General features: G+C 40.3%; 1 protein-coding gene across 2 annotated transcripts; it reads right to left on the bottom strand.

Annotated features, from left to right (window-relative positions):
• Positions 1 to 477: 477 nt before the first annotated feature.
• On the bottom strand, positions 478 to 25,904 carry EIF3A (eukaryotic translation initiation factor 3 subunit A). 2 transcript variants are annotated; one of them, XM_083504738.1, is made up of 23 exons: positions 25,718 to 25,904; positions 21,881 to 22,071; positions 21,406 to 21,542; positions 20,910 to 21,073; positions 20,028 to 20,227; positions 18,939 to 19,147; positions 18,595 to 18,766; positions 18,043 to 18,147; positions 16,560 to 16,658; positions 14,755 to 14,871; positions 13,236 to 13,421; positions 12,426 to 12,773; positions 11,544 to 11,648; positions 11,334 to 11,447; positions 10,617 to 10,739; positions 9,364 to 9,517; positions 8,730 to 8,914; positions 6,275 to 6,369; positions 4,495 to 4,889; positions 3,961 to 4,436; positions 2,969 to 3,137; positions 2,316 to 2,509; positions 478 to 1,721 (listed from the first exon to the last, which is right to left on the bottom strand). In XM_083504738.1, the coding sequence occupies exons 1-23, from the start codon at positions 25,764 to 25,766 to the stop codon at positions 1,719 to 1,721; spliced, it is 3,990 nt and encodes a 1,329-aa protein (XP_083360864.1). In that variant the 5' UTR covers positions 25,767 to 25,904; the 3' UTR covers positions 478 to 1,718. The 2 variants fall into 2 exon arrangements, with proteins under 2 accessions (XP_083360864.1, XP_083360863.1); XM_083504737.1 differs by having other exon boundaries at positions 3,961 to 4,889.
• Positions 25,905 to 27,948: the final 2,044 nt, after the last annotated feature.

The following is a 27,948-nucleotide window of genomic DNA, read 5'->3' as shown; positions in this document are numbered from 1 at the left end:
GGGATGGGTTATGGACAAGTGTGTGAATGGTATATTCATAAGTCTGCATGTGGCTTAAGTCCTGCCCATCACTGCCATACAGTCCTAGGAAGGAAATGTAGTCTTTGAGCTAAAGAATGTTTTCCCCACCTCTGGCTTAATCCAATTCCAAACTCCTTTCTCAAAACACATCATGCAGGTGATTCAACTTTTCTTCTACAAAACAAGCAAGTGAACCTATCATTTTAAAACATGATTGAAATCAGGGCATGCCTACATTTTATACTTGAGCATTTTTGGGGAGAGATTCACTCGAGTATTAAAATAGGGATCTGATCCTTTGGATGGAGCCCAAAGGTTTGATATGATGCTTTTACAACTCAGCTTCTGCAAGTCATGTGTGTTGAATCATTTCACCAGTATGGTGAAAGGACCTTGACTCTAGGCAGACTGAGTGCACAAGCTGCAACGATTAAGAAGCCACACCAAAAAAGCACCTTATTTTGTTAAGTTTATTTATCACTGAAGTTAACACATAGTAGCAAGTTCTGTGTTGGCTTCAATTAAAAACAATCATAAACATTACTACTTTGCCCTCAAAATTGAAGTCAACCCAGCCCATACTACAAAGCACTTGGTTTAAGGTAAAGCACTTACCCAGAAGACAAGAAATTGGGAAGGAAGGGAAGAGTGAGCAGTTCCTCCAGACCACATACTTGAAATAGGATACTATATATAAATGCTTCAAAAGGCATGAATTATCCATGAACAGAAAAAGCAAAGTCTATATGCCAAGGGTCGGAAACTTCAGCAGTATGATTGTTCTCAAACACTTTCATTTTAAAAGCCTTATTTGTTGTTTTGAGACTGCTGTGCTGGCATTCATTGTGAGAACAAAGACTGCAAAATGGCTTGATAAGTATATGCATTCAAGAAAAATCTACCCAAAAAACCCCCAGTGTGGTTAAAGGTCCATAACATGTATCGTATGCAACTCAAAACATACTGACTTTGTATAATACCATCAGAAAAAAAACACCTCTTTCCATCAAAATACCCAAATAGAAAGTGTTTGCTTATATCTATTTTAGGCAGTAGTCTTACAAAGCCATCACTTCATGTAACTAGAAATGTTGTTTTAAATGTACACTTCGCAGACCATACCGATTTTCCAGGTGAAGAACTACTTAAAATAAAAATTGATTTCTTTTTGATTGAGATATACATGCCACTCAAAGATACCTACTGGGTTCATATTTTTTATTTCTTACCACCAAGTGATCTGTGACATATACAACATTTGAAATTTCAGGTAACCAGTATTCAATTTCTGACTTTTAGTTGCAAGTTCTGTGCATGATCAGTTTTCACACGTGTAAGAGTTTCATGCTTTCACATTACCTAGAAAATTTTGTTAAAGAATTCCAATTCAGAGTGTTAAAGCACCAATATTATAATTTGTTACCAATCAATGCTAAACACCAACATAAAAACCATGTTTAGGTTTTGAACTTAACGTCGCACAGTGGTCCACCCATCTTCATCAGCTTCAAGTTTAGTGCGGCGAAGGGAGTCCCGGTCTTTTTCTGTTCTCCAGGCCCCCTTCTCTTTCTCACCATCTTTTTCTCGTTCTTTTGACACAGAGGGCGCTGGAGTAGCAGGAGCAGCAGCAGGTGGTCTCCGAACAATTTCCCGTTCTTCATGCTCCTCCTTTTTGTCATCGCCACGTCTCCATGAGCTCACTAAATGGGGGAAAGACAGTATTATGGCTATGCTTCCTTCACTAAGTTTTACTATCATCAAATTCAGAGAAAACGTTTGATGACATTGGAATCCAGGCCATCCAAAACAGCTTTATAGCAATTCACAAGAGACACCCATAAACTCATGATGAGAATGTCCAAAAATAGAACCTTTTTCAAAAAAGAAAAGGGGGAGGGATCTTGTATGAATCTTTCCACATAGCTTTGGAATGAGAAGTTAACATGATTTATAGGTGGTCTGATTAACTGATAAGCTATGGATTTGAAGACCCAGAATAGAAAAAAAAATACTTATTGTAACCAACAATGATCAAAGCTAAGGGGCAAATACTTTGCAAGTCTTTCAAGTACAAAAAAACATTTTAGAAGTGATACGGCTTTTGTATTTACCTGTTTAAATCATATCTTGCTACACCATCAAATTTCATTTCTTTTAAAAAATATATTCAAGTGTTCTCAACTGTGACCCTATTTGCACAATTATGCAATGACATATACCGTAAGTGTGCTTCCTTTGTGTTTTCCTGAAAGGGAGCTGTATTTAGGGTACCCAACTACAGAAAACAAGTCTACCTTCTTCCCGATCTGTTCTGGGAAGGGGCCCTGGCCCTCTCCTTTCCCTGTCTTCAACACGCCGATCTCGAAGATCACGGCCACCCCAGTCATCTCTAGAATCACGGCCACCTCTGTCCCATTCATCACGACGGCCTGACTCTCTCCAGCTAGAGGTTTCCTCAGCTGGTCCTCTTCTCCAGCCAGCGTCATCTCTTTAGTTATAAAAATATATTTTAGTAATAAGAAAAAGCATTTAACTCCACATTCCAGGGAATGAATTAAAATCAACCATACGACCCAGAAGCTACTCTTATGCAAACTGTTACTGGAACAAAACAAAACTTTTTTTTTAAAAAAAAAGCACTATTCAAAATCATTTTTTCCAAGAAACAAGCATTCGTAAACATCTGTGGGTAAAAACATTGCAAACTATTCTCCAGCTAATGCTCGTAGCACTCAAGTGCACATTTTGGTGACATAAAACTCATCAAATTAACAAAAAACAACCACCCTGCTTTTGGCTACTTACTACCACTTCAAAATTGTTCAAGTGCCCCAAACTGTGATGCCCAATATCCCAAAGATTTTTGTTGTGGGGCCTTACCCCAGTTCATAAGGTTTGGGGAGGAGAAACCCAAGCTACACACAATTTAAAAGTAATGAAATCAAACCTAGGACGCCTGAAACGATCTTCCCGATCAAAGTCACGGTCCTTGTCAGGTTCACGGTCCTTCTCATTCTCATCACGATCTTTATCCCATTCATTATCTTCTGAAGGTCTGGAATCTCGTGGAGGGCCCCAACTATCTTCACGAGCCTTTTCTCGTTCTCTCCAACCACCTATTGACAGCAAAATATCTGAACTTAGGTGTACTAATCTCAATAGTGTAAGAATGTGGAGCTTCCATTCATGCATTTTATATAATTGACTTTTTATTTCTATTCCTTGTATATTGTATTGTTGTTTTATTGCTATGGCTGATAGCTGAGACAAATAAAGATTCATGCATGCATGCATGCAAGAAGTTTGTATTCTATTTCTTATGATTCCACACCACAACTGAGGTTTCCACATGCAAAATCCCATTCTATTATGGATATCTGAGATGGGAACACATCTGGCATAAATGGAATACAATGTGGAATAACTTGTTTCATGTTTACATGTGCTTTATTATGATTTCCTTGAATAAGGAAAAGAGAATGTGGTTTTTTCCTTGTAATTATCCAGTACACTTGCACCCAACTAATTCTGGAACCAGTGTTACCTATTAGATCATCTACATTTTTTAGTCATTTGTTTAAATGTATCTAGCAATCAAAGTACAAGAACTGCACTTTGGGATACCTTCAATTAATCAGCAAAGGAATCAATTTTTTTACACTGCAGTGGCAACAATGTAAAAGAAGTGCAAACAAATGGATATAATTTCTATGCCCTTTTGGCACTTGTTGGCTTTTGACTTGCAAATATGTAACCCTTTAGATTCTTATATTACCGTCATTACTTTTCAGACAATGTTCAATAGAAACATTATGAGGTACTTTTCAGTTTGCTGCAGTCATCTCAGAATGCAAAAGCGTTTTCTGTGCAAACTTAAAACAGAATGTATGCTAGCTATTCTCAGAACACAAAATGAATGGCTCCAATTTGTATGTTTACCTGGTTTCCCATATGGTCTCCAAGGTCCAGTTCTGGAATCCTCTCCACGCCTAGAATCATCTCCACGTCTAGGACCTCTGTCATCATCACCAGCACGTCTAGGTCCACGATCATCATCACGCCTTGAAATTCTATCTTCATCTGTGTTACGCCATGGTCCCCTATCTTCATCACGCCTTGACATTCTGTCATCATCCAGCCCACGCCGGGGAGGCCGATCTTCATCTGCAGCTCTCCAACTTGGTCTGTCATCATCCAAACCCCGCCTAGGACCTCTGTCATCATCCAAACCCCGCCTGGGGCCCCTGTCATCATCCAGACCACGCCTGGGGCCCCTGTCTTCATCCAGCCCACGCCTGGGGCCCCTGTCATCATCCAGACCACGCCTGGGGGCCCTGTCATCATCCAGACCACGCCTGGGGGCCCTGTCATCATCTGTGTTGCGCCAACTTGGCCTGTCATCATCCAGCCCACGCCTGGGGCCCCTGTCGTCATCTAAGCCACGCCTGGGGCCCCTGTCGTCATCCAGCCCACGCCTGGGGCCCCTGTCATCATCCAGACCGCGCCTGGGGCCCCTGTCGTCATCCAGCCCGCGCCTGGGGCCCCTGTCATCATCCAGACCACGCCTGGGGGCCCTGTCATCATCAAGCCCGCGCCTGGGGCCCCTGTCGTCATCCAGCCCGCGCCTGGGGCCCCTGTCATCATCTAAGCCACGCATGGGGCCCTTGTCTTCTGCTGAGCGCCAACTTGTTCTGTCATCATCCAGAACTTTCTTAGGACCTTTGTCTTCATCAGCATCCTGCTTCGGCACTTTGTCTTCTAGTGCTTCACGAGGAGACTCTACTCTGTCTTCTGAGATACCACGCCGAGGCAAATCATCTCTTCGTAAAGGTTTTTCATCCTCTCGTGCGTCTCCACGCCGCCACTCTCTGTTCAAATAGAAAAATCGTGCATTTTGAATATAAAAGTTTTGTTTTCAGTTGTCTGGAAAGCCATTTGGTATATTTACTCCTACACAGTAGTACTAATTACACCACATCACATGTTATTTCCCATAAAGAAATCTGTTCCATGTAGGAAATAACATACAACCTGTGAGTAGTCAGCTTGACATTTTGGAGTGGTGAGGATAAATAAAATATCATATGTAACAAAATACTAAAGAACAATGGTGTCACAAGGGATGGATAATTATAAAAAGAGAGCTTTATCCAGCAAAGTAGTTCTGTTAGCACAAGTACTTCTGGCTGCGCAACAGGACTTCCTCTCCCTCTTCTTCCCCTGTGCACCCTACATCTGTTCTGGGTTTCTTGTCAACCCACCATTTGGGGGAGGGCGTTGTTGGGAGGTACAGGGATAGGAAGTCCTTGCACTAACAAAACTACTTCATTGGGGATTGCCCACTGTTGAAATGTTTCAAAGGAAATGTCAGGATGCATGGATGTTGCTGAAATATTAAAAAATAGACAATTCTGTTAGAGTTCTGATCAATGTAAAAGATGTACAAATAATCTTTTTTCTTTCCTTGCTGCTGCCTATCCAACTGTATTTCAGGTGCTCTCTTCCAACTTTAGCCGGGAACTTACAAACTTTTATCCAAAAGTCTACGTATGCTAGGAAACATAAGAAATTAGTGTACGTCATTGAACTTATAAATTCTGTTTGATAACCAAATGAATTGGAGAAAGGTTAAGAGGCCAAATCTTCACTTGGGGTGAAAAACTGCACACCTAAGGTTCTCATTTAAATGTCTGGTTGCTTTCTCAATGTAATACAGGGTTCTTGTATTAATTTGCAAAGCCCTTAACAAACTTGGATCAAGGATATTTAGGGACTGCCTAATCCCTGAGGTCTTCAGGTGAGTCACTGTTAGTATCCCCTCATGGCTTAGACACACAACTTGCATCCACCAGGAGATGTACATTCAATACTGTGGACCCAATTTTATAGAACTCCCGTCCAGTTAAGTTCAGATTGGCCCTCTGCCTGTTGAATGTCCAGCATGTACTGAAGACTTTATTCTAGAATTCTGATTTTATCCTTTTAACAGATCGTTATCTTTATTAAATCAACCTTGTACACTCCTTAGAGACTATTGCATTAAACTGTGTATAAATTGTCAAAATAAACAATTAAGTAATTTTGCTATTCTAATGCAATTTTATTGCATTCTGTGCATGCAATGATTTAGTTGGATACAACCCATTTTATTTGTACGCAGTCTACAACAATACTCACCTTTGCAGAGGACATCAGGATCACAAAGGAAACATTAACAAGTTGTAGACATTTTAAGCATTATTCCAATAAATACCTTTCTGGTGGTGCTGGTCGCCTCCATTCCGAGTCTGGCTCAGCACTTCTTCTCCAGGTGCTTTCACCAGGTTCTCGATCACTCCAACGAGAGTCCTACATTTAAATCAAAAATAAAAAGTACCGTTACTAATAACCCAACCAATGTGGTTTTGTATATATCACATGCTTTTATTTCAATAGAATAGTATAGGCATGACGTTATTTTGACTTGGAATAACGAACTGAGAACCTATGAACTAATCTGTCAGTGAAACTTGTTTTTTGACTAGTTATTAAAAACAAAAGTATATATTGAATTCTGTGGCATTACAAATTTAATGAGACCTCATGTGATAAATATATGGATGGATATTCAGCATGGACAAGTGCAAAGTACTGCATTATACTGGACCTGAACTATTAGTTACAACTCAACAAAAGGGATGGGGAATAGGTAGTAAAATTGTCCCAACATGACCCAAACAAATTGCTCAGTTATTAATAAGAATTATTCACATATCTCCGAGTGACATGTTCAGTACTGAATACTAACTTGAAAAATGGCATACAAATGCAAAATGTAGCCACAAGAGAAACCACCACTATGTTTTGTAGAGCATAGCAAATCAACAGCTAAGGCGATGACAGTTCAAATTAGAATAAAATATGGCAGGGGAAGAAATGACAGAAGTGAACTGGAAACAGTAGTCAATCCATTCAAAAAAGGCAGCAACGTCTTCTGTCATTTTTCCTACTCCTAAAAAGCAGGAGAAAAGGAATAGATCCCAAATTTCACATACAAATGGACCCTTCAGACATGACAACTACAATATGTAAATTGAGGATCACCTCCTAATACTCCACTGGAAAAATTACGAATAGAGCAAGAATGAGAAATTACTAGGGCTGCAGATTATCCAAATTAATACACACATTTTCACCATTATAAAATTTCAAAATGCATGTATTTTCTGGTGCAAAGTTTACCCACTGAAAAGATTAGCAATGATTGAGCCGAAGATAATATTAATATAAAGCAATACTTAAGACAAAAACAATGAAGACTCCTGGGGCACCATAAAGGCTAATGAATTGATTATGACATGAGTTTTTGTAGACCAGAGTTCACTTTGCTGCAACAAACCAACATGCTACCGCTCTGGAAACACTCTTTGTAGTTGAGCAGTGGGAAGATTTCAAGCATGCAGGCTCTTCTACTTTGTTTTTTTTTTTTACTACAGTGGTACCTCTGGTTGTGAACGGGATCCGTTCCAGAGCCCCGTTCGCAACCTGAGCAGAACACGGTCGTGATTCGCTGCTTCTGCGCATGCACGTGGTGTCATTTTGAGCGTCTGCGCATACGCGAGCAGTGAAACCCGGAAGTAACCCTTTCTGGTACTTCCGGGTCGCCGCGGGACCTGAAAACACTCGACCTGAAGCAAACACAACATGAGGATGACTGTAATACCACAAGCTCCGCCAACTAGAGACTAGTGCAAAATAGTGGCTCAACTGGGCAGACATACAAAAAGATTTAAGAAATAGACTGTCTCTGAGCACATGCTTATCCCAGGATTTTTTTGATAAGTAACAGAAGAAAGCTTGGGAATCTCTTCATACAAGAATCCACTCCTGTTTTCCACCACATCCTTGGGCATTCTTTCTCAGCCAGCTAATTTAGGTAAAATAAACTTTTAAGCTGCTGCTATTGTTAAGACAAACAGCGGTCAAAAACTCGATCTATTGCAAACTACTCAAGCACCAACCAACATATCCTGATACTTCTTCCCCCTCCTGATCAACTTCATACTACATTATTTCATAGTCATCATTTGATCATAGAGATACTAAAAGGCCAGTTGACAGTTAATTTATTGGTGCCCTTGTGCATCTGCTAACAGAAAAGGGGACCGATTTTTTTCGGATATACCCCCCAACCCTGGTAGCCTCCCAGCACTTGCTGAATTCAGCTGCAGTGAGTCAGGGGACCCTCCAGAACATGCTGGAAGGTGCCATAGAAAGCTGCAAGAAGGTGGAATCACTTTCTCTTCCATAGCACCAAGGCACAAAACTGAAGTCCACTCAAAAGCAGTACGTTGAAAGCTTCCCCCTTAAATATGAATTCTTGAATTTGAAGAGTTCTTTCACATATACTTTTTATTGACGTAAATTATTCTCTATTTAAGAACAGAGGAATTTGGAGGGTTGTATCCAATGCTACCAGTGCAGAAGCAGAACAAAACTCTCCTCATGCAACAGACTTCACCTTCCTGTCCTCCCCCCACCCAGCAGGCCTCCACATTTCAAAATATACTTCAAAGGATTGAGGGACTCTCCACAGATGATTTTGCAGACTTGTGGTGGTCTGCAGAGGGGAAAAGAGAGAAGTGAAGTCCTGTTGTTTGCACAGGACTTCTGCTCATGCAAAGCTGGATTCTGCTTAGAAATGTCAGTTTATCAGAAACAGAATTTACCTTCCTTGAAAGCGGATCTTCAAGATTCCTCCTCTCTTCTTCTCGACGACGTTCCCTTTCTTCAATCTCCAGTTCTCTTTGGCGTTTCTTTCTCTCTACCTCTTCTAGTTTTTTGACGCGTTCCTGATATTCACGCATTTCTTCCTCACGTTTTTCACGTTCTGCACGTTCTTTTTCTTCTTGTTCTGTCCAAAATATTAATGCAGATAGAGTGACTTTCCATCCTATATTTGAAATGTCTATCATATGTCCTCTCATTTACCAATTTTGTTTGCACAGCATTTCATGTCTGCTTAAAATTTAATGGGCCAATGTTGTGCAAGCAGACTTCTGGTCGTATGATGGGAATTCATTTTTCTTTCCTGTCCCACAGCCCCCCATGCCGTCTCCAAACTCTCCAGATCATATTGGGTGGGCCTAGTAGAGGGAATCTATTCCACAAACAATGTCTAGTCTACTAGTGGATGGACAACACTGAATATTACCCATTATTATTTTTACAAGTAATGAAATTCAAATTCAATTAATGGCAACCATGGCACATCTATATATAGATAAGTAAAATAAATACTGCTGGAAACACAGCAAAGATCAAGGGTGTTTTTTCAGCAATAGCCTTTTATTTAGTGTTTACCTTTAAGCATCTTCTCTTCTTGCAATCTTTGTTCTTCTTCCTCTTTCTCCTGATAATAAGCAATGCGTCTTTCCTCTTTGCGCTGCCTTTTGCGTTCCTCTAAGCGTTTATGCCTTTCCTCTGCTAATCTTTCTTGGAATTGTTTAAGTTTTTCCTAAAATACATATTAATACATTGAACTCCAGACATGTTACAGGCAACCTACAGGATGAATGCTCAAACATGAACTCCAACTATCTGGTGTTCACATGTGTTAATGACTAATTGTAGCTTGGCAAAACAAAAAAATTCCTTCCAGTAGCACCTTAAAGACCAACTAAGTTAGTTCTTGGTATGAGCTTTCGTGTGCAAGCACACTTCTTCAGATACACACTTGGCAGCTATACATAAAGTCAACTCTTAGGCCCGTTGCTCAACGTCTTTCTAAGCAACTTGGATGAAGGAATTGAAGGGATGCTCATCAAATCTGTAGATGACATGAAACTGGGATCTAGGGGTCCTGGAGGACCACAAGCTTAACATGAGTCAACAGTGTATAGTTAACCCGGAAAAGAGACTAAGAGGAGATATGATAGCCATCTTCAAATATTTAAAGGGCTGTCACATGGAAGATGGAACAAGCTTGTTTTCTCCTGCTCTGGAAGGTAGGACTCAAACCAATGGCTTTAACTTACAAGAAAGGAGATTTAGACTAAACATATGTTAAAACTTTCTGACAGCAAGAGCTGTTTGACAGTGGAGCAGTTTCCCTTGGGAGGTTGTGGACTCTCTTTCCTTGAAGGTTTTAAGTAGAGGTTGGATGGCCATCTGTCACGGATGCTTCAGCTGAGATCCCTGCATTGAGGGGGTTGGACTAGATAACCCTTGGGGTCCTTCCAACTCTATGATTCTAAACAGTTCTGGAATCCACATTAGGAGCAGAGATGTAAAACAACTGTTTTGAGAAGTTTAGAAACAACTTATAAAATGGGAGAATTCTCCGATGTCTTTGGCAGAAGGGGAGGATACAAATGAAATAAACAAAGAGGAAGATACACATAAAGCTTTTTATATGAGATTATTTTATCAGAAAGGACACCTCTCTGCTGATGCGAAGCGTAATCTTGTTGCCTCTCCTATCAAAACAGGCACAGACACTAACATGCTAAAATGACAAAGGAGAGAGGATACCAGTGCCATCCCTCACTCCATTTTCTATAAAGTTCTGATCAGGAGTAATCTCATATGTGTCAGAACACAAAAATCAGATTTACCTCGTACACTGATCTTCTCGCTTCTTTGAGCCTAGTTACAAAGAAATCACTGTCCTCCAACATCCTGGACATCCTGTTCTTATGTTCAAGGGCTTTCTCACGTTCCAACTGCATAGTTGAGATCTGTGACATACACAAAACCAAATCAGTAGTAGAGTGAGGCATACAATTTCTTTCAAATGTCTTTTGTGAATTTATGGGCACCACATGCCTCTCTTTTTTTCTAACTGTCTAGATGCCAATAAAATTTAGCAGACCAGTCAAAGGAAAACCCCAGTAGGCCTATTATTGTTAAGCAATGGTATACTGAAAAAGAGCTTGGGTACAAAGCCTATATAAACCCTATGATCACTTTTATTACAGTTAAAATGATGGCTTTCATTGTTCTCAAATAGATTCTAACTATTACACAATTGCAAGCTGCAAAGCATTCTAATGATTTACATTAGAACTTGGTGTAGCTACACAATTTATTCCAGTCAGAAGATTTGCATTCTTTTATGGCAAAATTGGAGTTCTAGCACAGACTGAGATTCTTTAATTGCAATATATCCAAACATCATTCATTCTTCATCATCACTCATGTGACAAAGATTTCTAAAACACTGTCTACTACTGCATAAATTATATAATCAGCTGAGAAGTTAATTTCTAGAAACTAACAGAGAAAAAATATTAAGTAACTATGTCACACCAGAGTACTCTCAGAAACCTCACCCTTTCTTCTTCTTGCTGTTCCCAAAGCTCCATGTCTCTGACTCTTTGCTCTTCATATGCACTCTTAATCAGTGGGATTTCTTCCAAGCGTTTTGCCCTTTCAAAATGGTCAATCTAAAGAAATGTGATTGTTCAGGTTTAAGCGTAAAAGGAACATACACACACATATCAATAAATGCTGTTTCTCCACCATACATCTTTTTCTTATACCTTTTTCTCCTGATTTTTCAGACGCTCTTGCAATTCCTTCTTTTCTTTCTCCAGCTGTTCAACTTGTTTTGCCATAATGAAGTCTGGATCCAATTCTTCAAGATCCTATAGTCAAGACATTAGATGTTAAAGAATAAAAATCAAACTGCCATTTCTAAGAAAAACACACATTCTTGTTTTTAATTTTAATGCAGCTTCCCTATTTGATAAATTATCTACGATTTTATTTTATTTTTAGTCCTTTAATCCATTTTATTAAAATATTCTAATGTTCAGATATAAGGGACGTGGGTGGCGCTGTGGGTTAAACCACAGAGCCTAGGACTTGCCAATCAGAAGGTTGGCAGTTCAAATCCCCATGACGGGGTGAGCTCCCGTTGCTCAGTCCCTGCTCCTGCCACCCTAGCAGTCCGAAAGCACGTCAAAGTGCAAGTAGATAAATAGGTACCGCTCCGGCGGGAAGGTAAACGGCGTTTCCGTGTGCTGCTCTGGTTCGCCAGAAGCGGCTTCGTCATGCTGGCCACATGACCCGGAAGCTGTACGCCAGCTCCCTCGGCCAATGAAGCGAGATGAGCACCGCAACCCCAGAGTCAATCACGACTGGACCTAATGGTCAGGGGTCCCTTTACCTTTACAATTCAGAAATAGACTACATTATTTGTAATCAAATTGTTTGATTAAGGTTAGGAAACCTAGTCGAGGGAAGTGGGAGATGCTACTGGTAGGGTATTCAAATGGGGTTTCTGTCTTTCTGAAGAATGTAGAAATGGGCTAAAAGTCTAACTCAATATACAGTATTTTCTACAATATAAACTTCCCATTCATGAATGGTCACTAGTGGTTACAATAAAAAAGTTGTCGGGGAAACAACAAGCTTCTTACTTCAATATCAATATCTTTGAAGGCCTTGGCTCCCAGCTCAGTTTTCTTGATCTGCTCCAAACGTTCACGAACAGTTTTCTTTTTAATTTGCTCATGTTCCTGCAGAATGCGCTCCTTTTCCCGCTCTTTCGCCTCCTGACGCAATCTCTCCTCTTCGGCTTTGCGAACCTTTTGGAGTTCCGCTTCACGCTGCTCCAACTCTTCTTTTTCACGCTGAATGTTCAAGCTCTCAAGACGTTCCTTTCTTTCCTCAATAGTCTGACGGCGAGCAAGGATACGCTGATGTTCTTTCCTTGAATTTTTTAAATAAGCTGTAACAGCCAGCTGGTGTTGCTCTTCCTTCTCTAGCTGCATAATGGTTAAAGGCAGAACAACAAAAACTCATTTAAATACAAAATACAAATGGGAGAGTAAAGCACTGCTGAATTCTGCAGAATTATTAATGCAGGTTCTTTTGTGTTTTTCCCCCATTGGCAGCTCAGAACAGAATCTTCAAAAACATATGTATTGGAATAAATATGCCAGCACTAAATATTTGTAAGTAACGCATGTAAGTACAGGCAACGCCCCATGTACACGGGGTGTGTGTGTGTGTGTTCCGAGGCACCAAGAGTGTAAACCCACCCTGCACTCTTCCAGGGCTGAAAGCAGTGTGCATCAGCAGTGACATGTGCCTTGAACACAGGCAACAGGGGAGTCAAGCATGCATTGGAGGGAAGAGAAGAAATATTCAAACCATGACTGAGCATACCAAGTTTCCCATAAAGCATCAGTATTCTTTTAAAGATGTATCAAAAGCTTACAACTTACCAATATGTGAGGTGGCTTAATCACTTCAAGAGCCTTTGCAAGGGCAGATGACATAGCTGTCAACTGGCTCCTGATCTGCTCAGATGGCATGTTCTGCAGCTGAGGGCCAAGAGGTGCATCTTCCCGAGTGCAATAGTTCAAATCTGACCCAAAACTCAGTGTTCGAGTGGTATGATCAATGCGAACCTACGATAGAGTAATTCAGAAATTCATTATTAAGGGCATGTTTAGGATAGTTTCTCACAGATGTTTATAAATTTTGTCTTACCAGGTCTTTTTCTTATATTACTGCCATTTAACATTGAGATACAACAGACTTCTGAACTGTACTCAAATCAAATGATAAACTTAAAAACTGAAATTACTTCTTGATTAAAGAAATCTTAGCTAAATTATCATATGATTTAGTTCAGTAATCAATTAAATGTGCATATGATGAAAGAAAATCTAAAAAATATGTTATTAGATTACGTACACATGTAGCTAAGCAAGCATTTTCTAAGAGGCAGAATCCTTAATTATTTTACACACAGAGGGAATACCTCTCCTAAGATATAAAAACTGCAGTTGGCAAGCTCCAAGTACTTCAACTAGAAACACTGCTACATTATTAGAACCATGATTTAACTGATGCATCTAAACTAATGGTGTCCCAGGGTCTATAGGATTTTTCAAATCTTCCTCTCCAATGGCAGAAAGAGATGCCTGCCTTTGGAGAGGGAGATCAGCTTTTGTAAGGCCCTGACCTGTCACCATAGAAACCCCTATGCCCCTTACATAAACACATTGTGTTTCCCCAATAAAACCATAGAACAGGGACAAACTATGTCAGCCCTGGAGCTAGTTTAGTTTATTTCCATAAATCATAAAAGAGAGAAAGTCAGAAAGGGGGGAGGAACATTCCTTCTACCCTTCCTTCTGCCTAAACCTGACAGGGCTTTAGAAGCTTCAGTTCCTTTGTCTGTTTCCACACACACCAGCTGTAACTGCTCTGTAACTGCTGCAAGTTTCTAACTATATTTCCAGAAAGGTAGCTTTTGAATTCTAAAAGTCAACCATTTTACAAGAAAACATATTGACTGGGAATCAGAGAAGTATTGCTTGAGAAGCCAAGCACTTTCACTTGCATATGGCAGCTCCGCCTAATTCTTTGGACTTTTCTGTTCTGCACCGTTCTGGGAATGCTGTTTCAGGAGTCAGGAGCAGCTGGACTACTACCAAGCTGTACAGAGAAGTCGGGAAAGCCTGCTGTATGGCTCAATCTTTGCTCACTCCAACCATTCAAGGTTGCACAGGTGAAGGGAATTTTGTCGGACTTCTTGTGAAAAAGTTCATTCTCTTCACCGGCCAGAGGTTATTCTAGAGTGGGTTACCCCACCACTGAAGAATGTGCTGAAACTCATTTTTTGGAATTCAAAAGACAAAAGTGACTGTTATGTTTGACTAAACAAGCTTTAATCAGATTTATCTAAATACAGAAATGTGTATAAACATTTGATGTTTTCGCTACTGCACTTACTTGCAAATCACAGTGTCTGGCAGCATCTACTATTGCACGTTCCAGTTGGAAAGCATCAACAAAAGGAACCAGAGTAGTCAGGCGAGAAAATTCGATGCTTTGATAAATTTGGGCCACCTGCGTAACACATGAATATTCAACTCTTTCCAATTATTCATCCTAATATTGTACAAGCATTTTAAAGAGCTCAATTAACTTAAGTCAACAGCTTAACCGTCAACAATAGTGAATAATCATTCACATTTAAGAAACACTTCACATTTTCTGTCAAGCGTTTATTCAAAGGAATTACTCACTCTCCCAAGCAGCAACTATGTGTGAAGGAGACTGGCAGCAGTCTCTCAACGGAGTAAAGCTGCTAATTAGCCTTCAACTGTTCCTTTAGCACATCAGAAATAACACTGCTTACCACTGTAAAGGAAACAGGTCAATGACATGTGCATTTGGAAAACTGAAACATCAAGCACTAAAAATCCCTCGTGTTAAGAATTTATTATTTAACTAGGTAGATCCATCACCCACGCCTTGTACCTCTGTAACCCAGGCAATGTTTCTGTCTCATGTAGCTTGTTCAGAGCACAGTAACATTGTCTGTGTTTTCTGTTAAGCATCAGAAGCCTAATCCAGGCAGCCATCATGCAGAAGAAGCCAAGCAATAAGCCCAGCCCCAACTTATGCTCAGTCACCTGTGTAGTCTTTACACACATGTGTACTAATAGTAAACACCATTAGGAGGCCACGTATACAAAGCCTGTGCATATTTGTGCATTGGTAGTGACTATACAAACAATATAACTGGAAGTGGGGGTTCTCTACATGGAAATAATCCCACCCCCTACACATGCTCACTTGAATGAGCAGGGCCATAGGGCATATGAAAAAAAAGTAGTTTGCTGCATGTGGTTCTTTGGTGCTGTTTCATACATTATTCAAAATGGCATGGCACCAACACCACACTTTGGTAACTACACCTTCTTGTCAAGTTACAGCAGACCACATGGTTATGTGTCACATTAGTAATGTCTCCTTAATTAAACAAGAATTACAAGTGTAATACATTCCCTATATGATAAGCTTTAATCACATGGACAGAACTTGAAGACATTACAGAAGACAGCGTATGAGAACCATGTTCCTTATGATACAGATAAGCTCTGAGTCAAAGGCAACTGACAAATATAAAGTTTAATTTAAGAGATTTCAGAGTTCAATCAAGGAACACGTCCAATATCTACTACATACAGCTGCAACTAAATTAAGGATGCCCCTTATATCTTTCACTAAGTGATCCTTAAGAGACACATAGGAACAAAACATTCTATTTAAAAGAAACACTAACCTGCCAGTCATACCAGGATAGTTTGCATTACAACAAAACAATAAAACACATAACTTATAGGGTAGAATTCAACAATGCACTCTGATGAATATACCATCTGCAGAAACATTACAATGATCCTTTCCTCTCCTCTCCTCCCTCTGCATGCTGATCTAGTGGTTCTCCTCACCATCACCACCTCAAGTCGGTTTCAGGGAGCGTGGAGAATGTGTAGGGTGAAGAGAGGGGTGGAAAAAACCATTGACCAAGTAGAAGTTCTTGAGCAGGGCTACTGTGGGTGGGGCTCCTTAGGTGCCCCACCCATATTGCTCAACAAAACTTATAAAAATATGACATTAAGAATACCCTAAGTCACAACCAAGCTCCTCATTTGTGCAGTTGAGTGAATCTTGATGGATTTAGGAATTCTGCAACATTCACTCCAACTGCACATTCCACTTTGAAGATTCTTGTTTTGCAATCATACCTGCTGAAGCAGCCTGAGTATGGTGTTATTTTGAAGATGGGGGATATACAGTTGCAGTTCTGGTTCCTTCTCAGATTGGTCTCTTACCCAGTTCAACACCTGTACAGAATTATTTAGAGATTGTAAGATAGCATGGCTGGTTCAGACAATACCTTTTCTTCACTAAATTGTATCAACCCTCCAATTTTTCACAGTAGTGCACTTTATTTTATTTTTTTAATATTTATTGAATTTTATAACAATTATTGATACAAATCTCATTCATCATGTTATTTACAATTATTCTCCCTCCCCTCCTCTGGACTTCCCTCAACTCCCCCTCTGCTGAGTTAGTTTTATTTCTTGTATCCTGCTTTTCCTACAGAAAAATAAAATCCCTTATCATTTCTTTAAAATATCTGTTACTCCAATGAAGTTGTGAGTTTATTCAAATCCTGCCAGTGAATCCAGTCCATTCTGTTGTTTCTCCAAATAAACTGTAAATAGTTCCCAGACTCATTTGAAGTCCTTTTTGTCCTTCTCTCATAGTTTGTCTGTTAGCTTAGCCAATTCTGCATAGCAAAGTGCACATTAAAGAGCTTCCATAACATGTAAGAAACATGCTAATCTTCTCCAATATTAAGAGGTATATTTTTCCAATTAGCAAGATAATGGGAATGCCTAAAGCCAAAAACTAGGGACTTTTGGGCTCAACATGAACACAGGAGGGTATACTCAGGAATACACAGGGAGCGAAAATTAAGGCAAGTCCTTAAACTTTTTCAACCCAATATATTCTCTAATCCAATATACCTCCTCCTGTTTTAAGGCCACAAAATCATTACTTAGTTCAATCACTAAAGTGTTTCTAACACAATGTGTATTAAGTTGTGTTTGAAGGTGACTGACAGTGGTGGCAATGTGTGCCACACTGCTAATTTACCTTCACCTATTATCTAGCACATCAGAAATATCTTTGTTCTTATAAATAGTAAGAGAAAGACAATGAAACGTGCTTCACCCTGTACAACTCTGGAGAATTACATATATGTCAGCTAAGCCTACAACCTTAAGAACACACGTATTAGGCAAAAAGTCCCCTTGAATACTGTGGGATTTACTTCCCTGTAAACATGTACAGGAATACACTGCAAGCAACAGTTAATGCTGTTTTCTCGCTGTACAATGACATTTCAAATCAGAAGCATCCATTAGTCACTTAAAATACAAACTAGGAACCTACTCTTGCAAAAGGGCATTTTCCATTTGCATGACCAGGTTTTGCTTTTAAATGTGTAGTATTTATATGAATGGAAATTCAAGCAGCATTCTCATGCAGTTAGAAATTCTAGAAACAGATTGGAATGCTATTAATAGTGACATAAAATAACCTGGACAAAAAAGCACTTTAAAAATACCACACATCTACTATATATCAACATTTGTGTGGATTTTGTCAACTACACAGAAATTACATACTTCTGAATAAAATTTCAGGACTTACCTTGCATACACGGCCACATAACTTCAGTGGATGAAAATCTACTTCAAGCCAGTTATAAAGTTCCTTTACTTCTGGGACAACATGTTGTACAACATTAAATCTCACCTATAAGACATTATGAATGTTTTTAACGGTAAATATCAAACAAGCTGTAACACCTATTGCTTCATCTCAAGGATTAGCTAAAATACAATTTTCAAAAAAATAATCAAAATGTGATAGATAAGAAACATACTCTTCATGTGCAATTAATGTGACGGGGCATACATCTCCAAATGCTGAAACACCTAGAATGTCACATTTACACATCTTATGGAGAAGCAAGGCCAGAGTCATGAAATATGCCCCACTGTAGATGGACAGCACTAAAGAGTTCCAGTTGCTGCTGTAGTCTGCAGCTAGACTGGGAATGGAGGGAGAAAGTAGGTAACAAATGAAACTTTTAATTTTCAATCACATTGTTTACTATTCACATCATTCTGAAGTTTTACTAAAGTTCCTTTTCATCAAGGATGCAAACTACATAGAAATGTTTTGTGAAATGTTGCTTACCATATCATTAATGAGAGAAATTCGTGTCGGGGGGGCCTGGAGGCCCAACAGAGTTGCCAATCGCCGTTGCTTTTCAACAATGATGCCATCCATGTCTAGAAGACGAGCAATGTCAGTTCGTTCAGGTGTTATAGGAATGGACAGTGTGGCCAAAAGGACTCTCGTTGACATCCTATAGACAGAAGATTTAAGCAGTTGAACTGCATTAGCCTCCATTCTAGATGCCATACTGACATAAAATGGCCTAACTGACAAGCTTTAAATCCAGCTTCCAACCATTTGCAATACACTATTGATGCTATTTCTAAGTTTAAAAATGCACCCACAAACAAAAGTTTTCCTACCTCTGCATCTCCTCCTGCGTGAGGTTCTTTCGCATTTCCCTTGAGAGATGATAAAGACGGTGAAGTGTGGATGCATGAAAGAGTGCATTTCCTGATTTCCAGAAGACAGTAGAAACTTTGTGATAATAGTTTGCCATCAGCTGGGGCTTTGGTGGTTTCTTGGACAAGGAGAATAATCCATGGATGTCTTCCACAGCTTTGAAGGCTTCCTGAAAGGAGTTTTTTTAAAAAAAAACATGTTACACTACAACTGTATGTCAAACAAGTTGAAAGGGAGGGATATATAGAAACCACATACAATGTAAAGTAACAGGCCTAGCTTGTGAGGTCTGCCGGAATAGTGGCATATTAATAAATACATGTTATTAGATAGATAGATCTAAGCGGGGAATTTCCAGCCCACAAACCAAGCATTGCCTGCCAGGACATCTTGGGGAAGCTACGCCCACCCATATTATATCAATTGTGGATCAGGTAACGGTAGGCTTCAAAGGAACAGCTGGGAGCTTGAAATAGTTTCTGTTCAATTGAGCCTTCCCCCTCTCAGCACTGCACTCAAGCCCTGTCTGTAAAGCTTTGAAGCAATATTATGGGAGCTGTTTGACCACCATTTGTACACATCCTTGCACTGCTCCTTAAAACCTCCATTTTGTTTAGTTTCAAAGGAACAGGATGAGGGCTCTTTGATTGACCTTTGTAAACAGCAGCACAGGGTTTTGTGGTTTTTTTTACAAAGGGCTGCTTAAAATACCCAACTGTGCTTTGAAGTCTCATCAACCAGGCACCTGATGTCACTATGATGCCAGGTGACTGACAGGCTTCAGATACCTGTCAAATTTGGCTTGCAGGGGAGATTAAAATCTGGTCCACTGACCAGAAACAGTTCCCCAGTCCTGGTATGCTCATTATCCCAAGTTCTGAGCCTAAGCACACTTTTACCAGAAAACTTTATTAATAAATAAATTTGTGTTATGTACAACTCTCTAAATTACCAGATCCCTTAAAGCACAAAACAGAAGGTAAAGCTTAAAAGAATTTGGCAACAGAAAGAGAGACTGTCAGTACCTCAATAACTGTGTAATTACATACCTGCCACAGTTCCATGCTTATAGCACTGTCCAACTGTACAAGCCTGGTTTCCAAATGCATTGACTGACTCTCTGGGTTATTGAGATTGATAGCCGTACTCTGATTGTGATGACGCTGGATCTGACCCAAATGCATTCTCAAATTGTCACAGAGTTTGCGAAACTCAGCTTTACGAGTATATTGCAAACAGAACCTGAAAGCTGCAAGATAAAATTATGGCATTTGGAAGCAGTTAAAAAGTCAGTTTGGCCTTGTTCACACAACAGAATAAACTGAAGTATGGCTTACTGGGACCATGTGCAAATGTGAGCTACTGGAGATTAACTTGCGGCCGCTTTGCTCCTCACCAGTCATTTTTACTCCTCACTACATTGAACCATGCAGGTTTGGATTAGCATGCTATTCAAATCTGAGCTCATGGTTAAGCTCTCTACTCACTAACCACTTAACCATGAGCTAGGTCAGACACTAAATCAAACCTTAATTTTGTTCAGAATGGCACAGAGGTAAAAAGACCAGGGAACAGCAAAGCAAACACCTCTCTGGGACCCTGTTTCATGCAGCCCTGGCAAGACATAGGTTGACTGCACTAACCAGACCAGCAGTTCAAACTGACAATATTTTCTAACACTCAAATTTACACTTTGTTTTCTTATCTTTTAAAAGGAGTTTTTTACTGTCCTTAATAAAAAGTCAGGTAATAGTTGAATCGTTACTATAAAAAATATTTTAACCAAAAATTTCTAATTTTCTTTTTAAAGAACAAAATGCTCACCCCTGCACCTGCTGGAAGTAGACAATCAATAAGAGATTCCAGAACTTTAAAAAGTGACTGAAAAGGTCTTACCAAAAAAAAAAACACACCCAAAAAACAGATTTTACCTTGTTGTGCAATATCATGATAAAGCCGTTCCACTCTAGAATTGTTTCTGAGAAGGTCCAAACACTGCCTGTAGGATTCCCATAGAAATTTAACCCAGGGAGTCAAAAGTAACCGATCAGTACGATCTTGAGTGTCTTCCCCACTCACAGCACTTAGGAGAACACTAGAATTAAGAAACAAAAGGAATATGTTATTCTATACAATCTTTTTATCACGTCCTCTCACTTGCCAAGATGCTTATCAGGCAGCACAATGAAATTCTAATGACACAACAACAGCATTCTTTGAAAGCATCTTTCAAAGTCTCAGGAATGCAATTCTTGTTTTAGTCTTCCACATCAAGGTGAAAGTTGATTTGACTGAGTCAGACATAAGTCTGCCAAAAGAACTCAGCTTGAATCCAAAATCATAAATTAGTTCATCAGTGTTTTTCAATATGTATGCATAATACAAAATTAAGCTTCATACAAAAAGTATCATAGCACTGTTACCTACCTCTCTGGAGTCTGAATATTATCTAAGTCTTCAATATCTAGCACCATCTGCTGAGACTCTTCTTTAGCAGATTCAGTTTTTTCTTCTGCTAATTTTAAGTAAGCCCGAACTACATCCTCCAAGGATTTGATGTTCACCTGTATCAGAATTAGCATGGCTATAAATAACTTTGCTTAGACATGAGGTGAAGTTATTTATATAAGAATATAGATATAAATATAAAACTATGACAGTATAATAAAGTGTAGCAATGCATCTGAGAACAATTGACTTCTGCAATTACAATTCATTCAAAAGTGTTCTATTGTTGATATATGCTCCTTATCTCTAATCCTATCAAGCTTTTATAAAGTCACATTTATAGTACAGAACCATCAAGTACATTTTTCTAAAACATCTAGAAATATATACTTTATTATAATGCTTGTTTTTAGCAACATACTATTAATATGATAACACTTTTCAGAGCCTTTACCTGTTGGCAGATATTCTTGTACTGATATAGGCCTTCTTTAGCCAGGTGGCTCTTGCGGAGGTCCACACAGAGCTCCAAGTACTTCAGCATAATCGGTTCGTGGATCTTTTGCCATGTTCGGTGTTTTTTACTTTTCATAACATCATAGAGAACATCAAGAGCAGGTTGCTTCTTCCCAACCTCAAGAAATTCTGAGAAAAATAAATTATGACTCTTAATACAAACTGCAATAAGGTACTTTCATTTTAATAAATATATTGCTTCAGAGTGGAACAGAGGAAAGTTGCTATAAAGAGCCATTTCCACCTCCAGGGAATCAGATTGAGCAACAACTGTAAAATAGGGGGAGCAGTCTAATTTTAGACTAACTTTGCAGAATACCGACAGCCAAAAATTACTTTAAAAAAAATGTGCATCAGCATACTAGTAAACATTTTTGTGGACCACCAGCTTTTGTGAACTTGCCCACAAATTGTCAATGCTTCAAAAGGATTTCAGGAAACTAATACTATAAACGATTTGAGTCAGCCATTTCTGATAGCTCAAACTAGCTATTTAAGTCTCTAGGGAAGAAAAACAGAAATATGGTAAAGTGGCAACAGTTCTTTGTAAAACTGTTTCACTTTAAAAGGAAAGGTTGCAACAGATTGGCTAAACCTTTAGTAAGCATTGTTGTGTGTTCTAGAATAACGAGAGAAGTGATACAATTTGTAGTTACAAACTGTTGTCATTTCTGTCCTTCAGCTATAGGAGTTCTGCAATATCTTCAGTTTCAAATATGAATAGCTATGACTCTACAAACTAAAATGGATGAACACTTATGTTCCATCTCACGAGGACACTCCAAGAACTACCATACCTTGCTTATGGCAAGTTACAAATACTTATTACAGTCTGATGCCATGCATGTGGAATTAAAAGTCAACCCCAATCTGCTAAATGACATTCTGGCTTATCATGGTTAACAGAGAATGAACAATGAGCTGGTGCCTGCTGCCTGATTGCTCCTGCTGCACTCTTCCCTGGCTGTAAATGGCTAAACAAACAAGGAAACCTTGACTTTGTATTACAGGGATAACCAGGGATAGATATAGATATATATATGATCAGGAAGCAACAACAAACCATTGGTTCATGATGGCTGGCAATCATGGCTTGCAATGGAGAAACAAACCATGATTCCTGGGTTTGTATATAACACAAAGCCAAGACTTGCACTTGCACCAGGGAGGCAAGGTGGAAGCAACTGAGCAGGATGCACCAACATGCTGTTTATTCTCAGTAGAACACAGTAAGCCCAAAAAACCTGGGTTATCATGAAGTGCAAGTACAGCCAGTACACAATCTTGCTTACTATTCTTGTATGTTTACAGACAAACAGAAATCTGACTCCTCTCCAAGCCAAAGTAAATTTGCAGCACAAAAGGCATGTGGGCTGTATGGCCAAAGCTTCTGAATTATGCTCTTTGGTTATATAAAATCCCTCTTTAGTGGCAAATGACTATTTATTGCTATAAATACCAGTAAATATGGTATGTTTGTTAAAGAAATGTATTATTTTCAACGTAAGAAACCTGATTTCAATCAATAGATTTTTAAATTATTTAAATCACATTTTGACTTTTGAAATTAATACATTTTCAAGTTTCTTGTTTGAGAGATTCTTGGCTCTAAAAAAAATAAAAGTTATGAATCCCAAAACAATGTCAATTTTAAGATCCTGGCCACTTACTCTTGAATTCACTATTCATATGCTAGTAACATATAGAATCCAATACAATGAAGCTTTTTAAAAATATGTATTCTGTCAATATTTTTAAGTAATTGCCAGATGATAGATGAAGTATGTGTTCCAACATGACAGCAAACCCCATGGTTAGATATTACAAGAACCACCATTGTACATTCCCACTTAATTTGCATGCCATGATTAGTAACTTCCTATCCTTGTCCACAGCAAACCATCATTTTTACTTTTCTCCAACAGACAAATTATTGTTTGCACATAGCAACAAACCCTAGTTTGCCACAAACAAGGATTAGGCATTTACTAAGTGAAGTGTGTGAGGGGAGTAAGTGTGCAAGACAGGCATTAGAAATAAAACCATAATTTGGTGTTAAATCTGAATGGCCTGAATGCAGGAAATGGAAAAATCAAGTAAGATTTGAATAATTCACATAATGGTAATATGCATGTTAATGATTAAAAAAAAACTTTTTAAAAAACTTAACTGAAATTTCAAGACTTAATTCCATTTGACAGTAATGGTTTTTATCAAACTTTACTTGTATTTATTAGGTACATATAACCTGCTTTAATTAAATTATAATATGCTCACACATATTTGGCTTGAGTCTACTGTAACAGGCAGCCCTACTATTTAAAACTGGTTCTTACCAGCATTTTGGTTATTAAATTAGCTTTTAAAGTGGGTGTGTTTGCTGCCCTACATATTAATACAGTGAGCTGTGTTACTGGAATTTTCAGTGCACTACATAAAAGACAAAGAAAAGGATATGGGGAGGAATGAGATGTATCAAGAACAGTAACAACAAACTTCCTGAATATTGCTTAAAAACTTTATAATCTATTATGAAATTCCATCTTGTTCAGTTGTCTTAAGTTTTCACAATGATATTTCACACGGTGTTACAAATAAAAGTAACTACGATAAGTAACTCCTTTAAATAATGGCTCTTTGTTTACTGCAGCTGCTTAACAGTAGACTTTCCAAGTTACACTGGAAAGCAAAAACAGGTCAAAATTCTCGTCCAAATTGTAACCTTTGTTCCATATGCTTAGTTCTGTGTCATCAGATGTGATATGAACTCTGAGAAAGACCAAATATTTACTTTCACATCATACCAGGCAGTGCACGCTGTGGGGTAGGCATGTCCAAAGTCCATTTGGGGGCCCTAATCTGGCCCACTGGTCAATTTAATCCTGGGGTAAAGCCCTAAAAGGCTCAACAAATTCAATCCTAAAAAAGGTCAACAACTTTGGTTTGCCCTCACGCATGTTCACTTCATCAGATCTGGCCCTCTTTGAAAAAAGTTTGGGCACCCCTGCTATGGGGGTCTCAAAATGAACGATATTAATTTAATGGTTTAAAAAAAATGGGGAACGGGGGAGGGGGAAGGTAGAGGCAGAGAATGAGCGCCCATTTCCTGCAGCGCTGTGGCTAGATTTGTCATCGACGCCTCTGGGAAACTGAGCTAAACCAGGATTCTGGTGTAGGCCATAATTTCTAACGAAACGTAGGGAAGGTGCGAGTTTTAAGGGCGAGAGAGATTTCGAAACCCAAAGATGCCCCCGCTAGATAAAAGCCGCCCTTTGTTTATTGATTCGGGGGGGGTGGGATAATCAACTGTGAACGCGACAGCCATTGAAGACAAGCGCTGCCTACAGAGGCACTCTTTAAAAATGTGTTTTATTTACTGACGAAAGAGGGGGAGGAAAACCCAGCCGCATCCCTCTCCCCGCTCACACCCCCTCGCGCGGAAGCCTGGGCTCAAACGGGAGGAAGTGAGTCGAGAGAGCCGCCACGAGGAGCGGAGAGGCCTCGTGTCTAAAGAGCGAACAGGGCGGCTCGTCCCTTTCACCGCCACCCCTCCTTCCACCTCGGCTGCGTGCCTGACGGGGCCGGCTAGACGGAGAGCGCGGGGAGGAGGGCGAGGCCGTGCTGCGGTCAGCGTGGCGGGTGCCTGGGCCTCCCAAGTGTGGCGGGAGCCTAGGCCTCGGCCTCCATTACTAAGCATAATGGGGGCGCGGGCGGGGCGCGGAGGCGGGCCTTCCCCCGGCCCCGCTGGCGAGCGGCCCCCGAGCTCCGCACTCACCGTTCGCCCGCTTTAGGGCGTTCTCGGGCCGCTGGAAGTAGACCGGCATGATGGCGACGGCTTCTCCTCACACGGCAACGAGCCCCAAGGAGCGCCCAGCCAGGCAGCAAAGCGAGGCCGGAAATGGAGCGCGTCACGTGACGCGCCCCGCGCACGGACGTGTCCGGAAGCGAAGGCGCCTGTCGCGGAGGCGGGTGGAGGGGGCGGGGTCAGCCCCGAGCTTTCGAGGCGCCAAACGTTCGAAGAGCGCATGCCCGAGGAGGCTCCGCTTAGAGCCGGTCCGGTGGTGTGGAGTTCGAGGCCAGCGCTGCTCAGCGGCTTAGGCGGCGGTTTGAATGATCCTGCGCTTGTTTGTGGGCTACGCAGCGGGTTCCGTGATAGAAGTTTATAAAACTGCGCGCGGCACGGATAAGAAGATTTTCTCCCCGTCGCGGGATGCTAGAACTCGAGGGCATCCGATGAAGCTGAATAGTGGAAGGTTCAGGACAGATTAAAAGAAAGGGTTTTTTCCACAGTTATACTGTGGAACTCACTTCCACTGGAAGCAAGGGATTGCCATCAACCTGGATGACTTTAAAAAAGGATTATGTTCTTGTGGCCTGTTGTGTTTAAGATTAGAGCACTCCTTGCTGAATTCTTTGGCATTGAGAGCCAGTGTGCGTAATATGGTGTGCTGTGCTGCATTAATGTGTTTGTCTTTTAGACCTAAAAGACCCAGGTTCAGATCCCCATTCCAGCTATGGAGCTCACAGTGACTTTAAGCCAGTCACTGTTATAGCATAGCTTACATTGTTGTGACATTCACATTATAACATCTTGAGCCCATTGGAGGGGGAAAGTGGGGGGTGTACATTTAATTCATAAATAATTTTCTCCTACACCATTCCATTCCTATACTTCATTGAGACTGAGAAACTGCCTTTGGTTAGGGTTAAAAGTCTACTGGCAGCCAGTGCAGCTGTTTCAGAACATGTGACACACTAGCAAGCCAACTCAAATATGTCAATAGGCAAGAAACAACATCTGCACTAGCTGAAGTGTCCAAACCACTCTTCAAGGCAGCTTCACAGAGAGCTCATTGTAATAATCCAGCCTGGAATTCACCATAGCACTAATGAAGGCCATGCATGTGGTTGGAACTGAGATCACTGGAACTGAATTTTTCTAAGATTTCTAGCTGCATGGGAGATCTCCATTTTGGATTACAAGGGGAGGGTGAAGAGATAAACCTCCCTGCATTGCACACTGCCTTTCCAGTAAGAATCCCCTCTGCCCTGCACATACATGCAGGGCCTGAGACAAGTGATGATGTTTTATGACAATCCTGCAAGGTAGTAGTGTTGTTACTGCCACATTGCTAATTACCTGAAGAATGAAACCACTATGTGGTTTTAGATAAGCGCTGAAGTTGATTGTGGTGTCTACTGGTGTGATTAAAAGAGGGAGACCAGGACTGGGGAGACCAGGGTTCAAATCCCCACCCAGTCCTGTAGCCCTGTCACACAGTGTCAGCTTATCCCACTTTACAGGGTTGTGAGGATTAAAAAAAGTGAATTATGTATGGGTCAGTGCAGATGGAAAGTAAGATATAATACATCAACATTGCAAATAAAATCATTGCGCTAACAGTGGCCATCTCTTAAAATCAGCTGAAACAATGGGAGTTTGTTTTTTAAAAAAATATTGAGGCTTATTGAGAAAATCAATTTCACCAGCAATGGATGACTAAGAGTGCTTGGCAAAAACTTTGACAATAACAGCCCCCCTTTAGAAGACCTGGACAACAGACAACTATGGCCAGCTGGAAACTTTTGTGTTGTGCTGTAACAGAATTAAGGTGCACTAAGGCATGTGTCAAGAGGGACGCAGGTAGCGCTGTGGTCTGAACCACTAAGCCTAGGGCTTGCTGATCAGAATGTCGGCAGGTGAGCTCCTGTTGCTCGGTCCCTGCTCCTGCCCACCTAGCAGTTCGAAAGCATGTCAAAGTGCAAGTAGGTACCACTCTGGTGGGAAGGTAAACTGCGTTTCCGTGTGCTGCTGTGGTTCACCAGAGGTGGCTTAGTCATGCTGGCCACATGACCCAGAAGTTGTCTACAGACAAATGCCGGCTCCTTTGCCCTATAGAGCGAGATTAGCGCCGCAACCCCAAAGTCGTTCGCGACTGGACCTAATGGTTAGGGGTACCTTTACCTTTACCAAGGCATTTGTCAGAAAATACTGAACTGCTGCAT

This window comes from Podarcis liolepis (genome assembly GCF_965112155.1).
Source record: "Podarcis liolepis genome assembly, chromosome: 5".
Lineage (NCBI taxonomy): Eukaryota > Metazoa > Chordata > Lepidosauria > Squamata > Lacertidae > Podarcis > Podarcis liolepis.
The sequence above is the reverse complement of the archived record's forward strand: the minus strand, read 5'-3'. Positions and strand labels throughout refer to the sequence as shown.

Excerpts from the sequence above, each read along its gene's own strand:
- EIF3A (XM_083504737.1), bottom strand. The coding sequence starts at position 25,766 with ATGCCGGTCTACTTCCAGCGGCCCGAGAACGCCCTAAAGCGGGCGAAC. Across the intron at positions 22,072-25,717 it reads CGCCCTAAAGCGGGCGAACG|AATTTCTTGAGGTTGGGAAG; the intron begins GTGAGTGCGGAG and ends TATTTTTCTCAG. Across the intron at positions 13,422-14,754 it reads CCAGACACTGTGATTTGCAA|GTTCGCATTGATCATACCAC; the intron begins GTAAGTGCAGTA and ends ACTCTATCGTAG.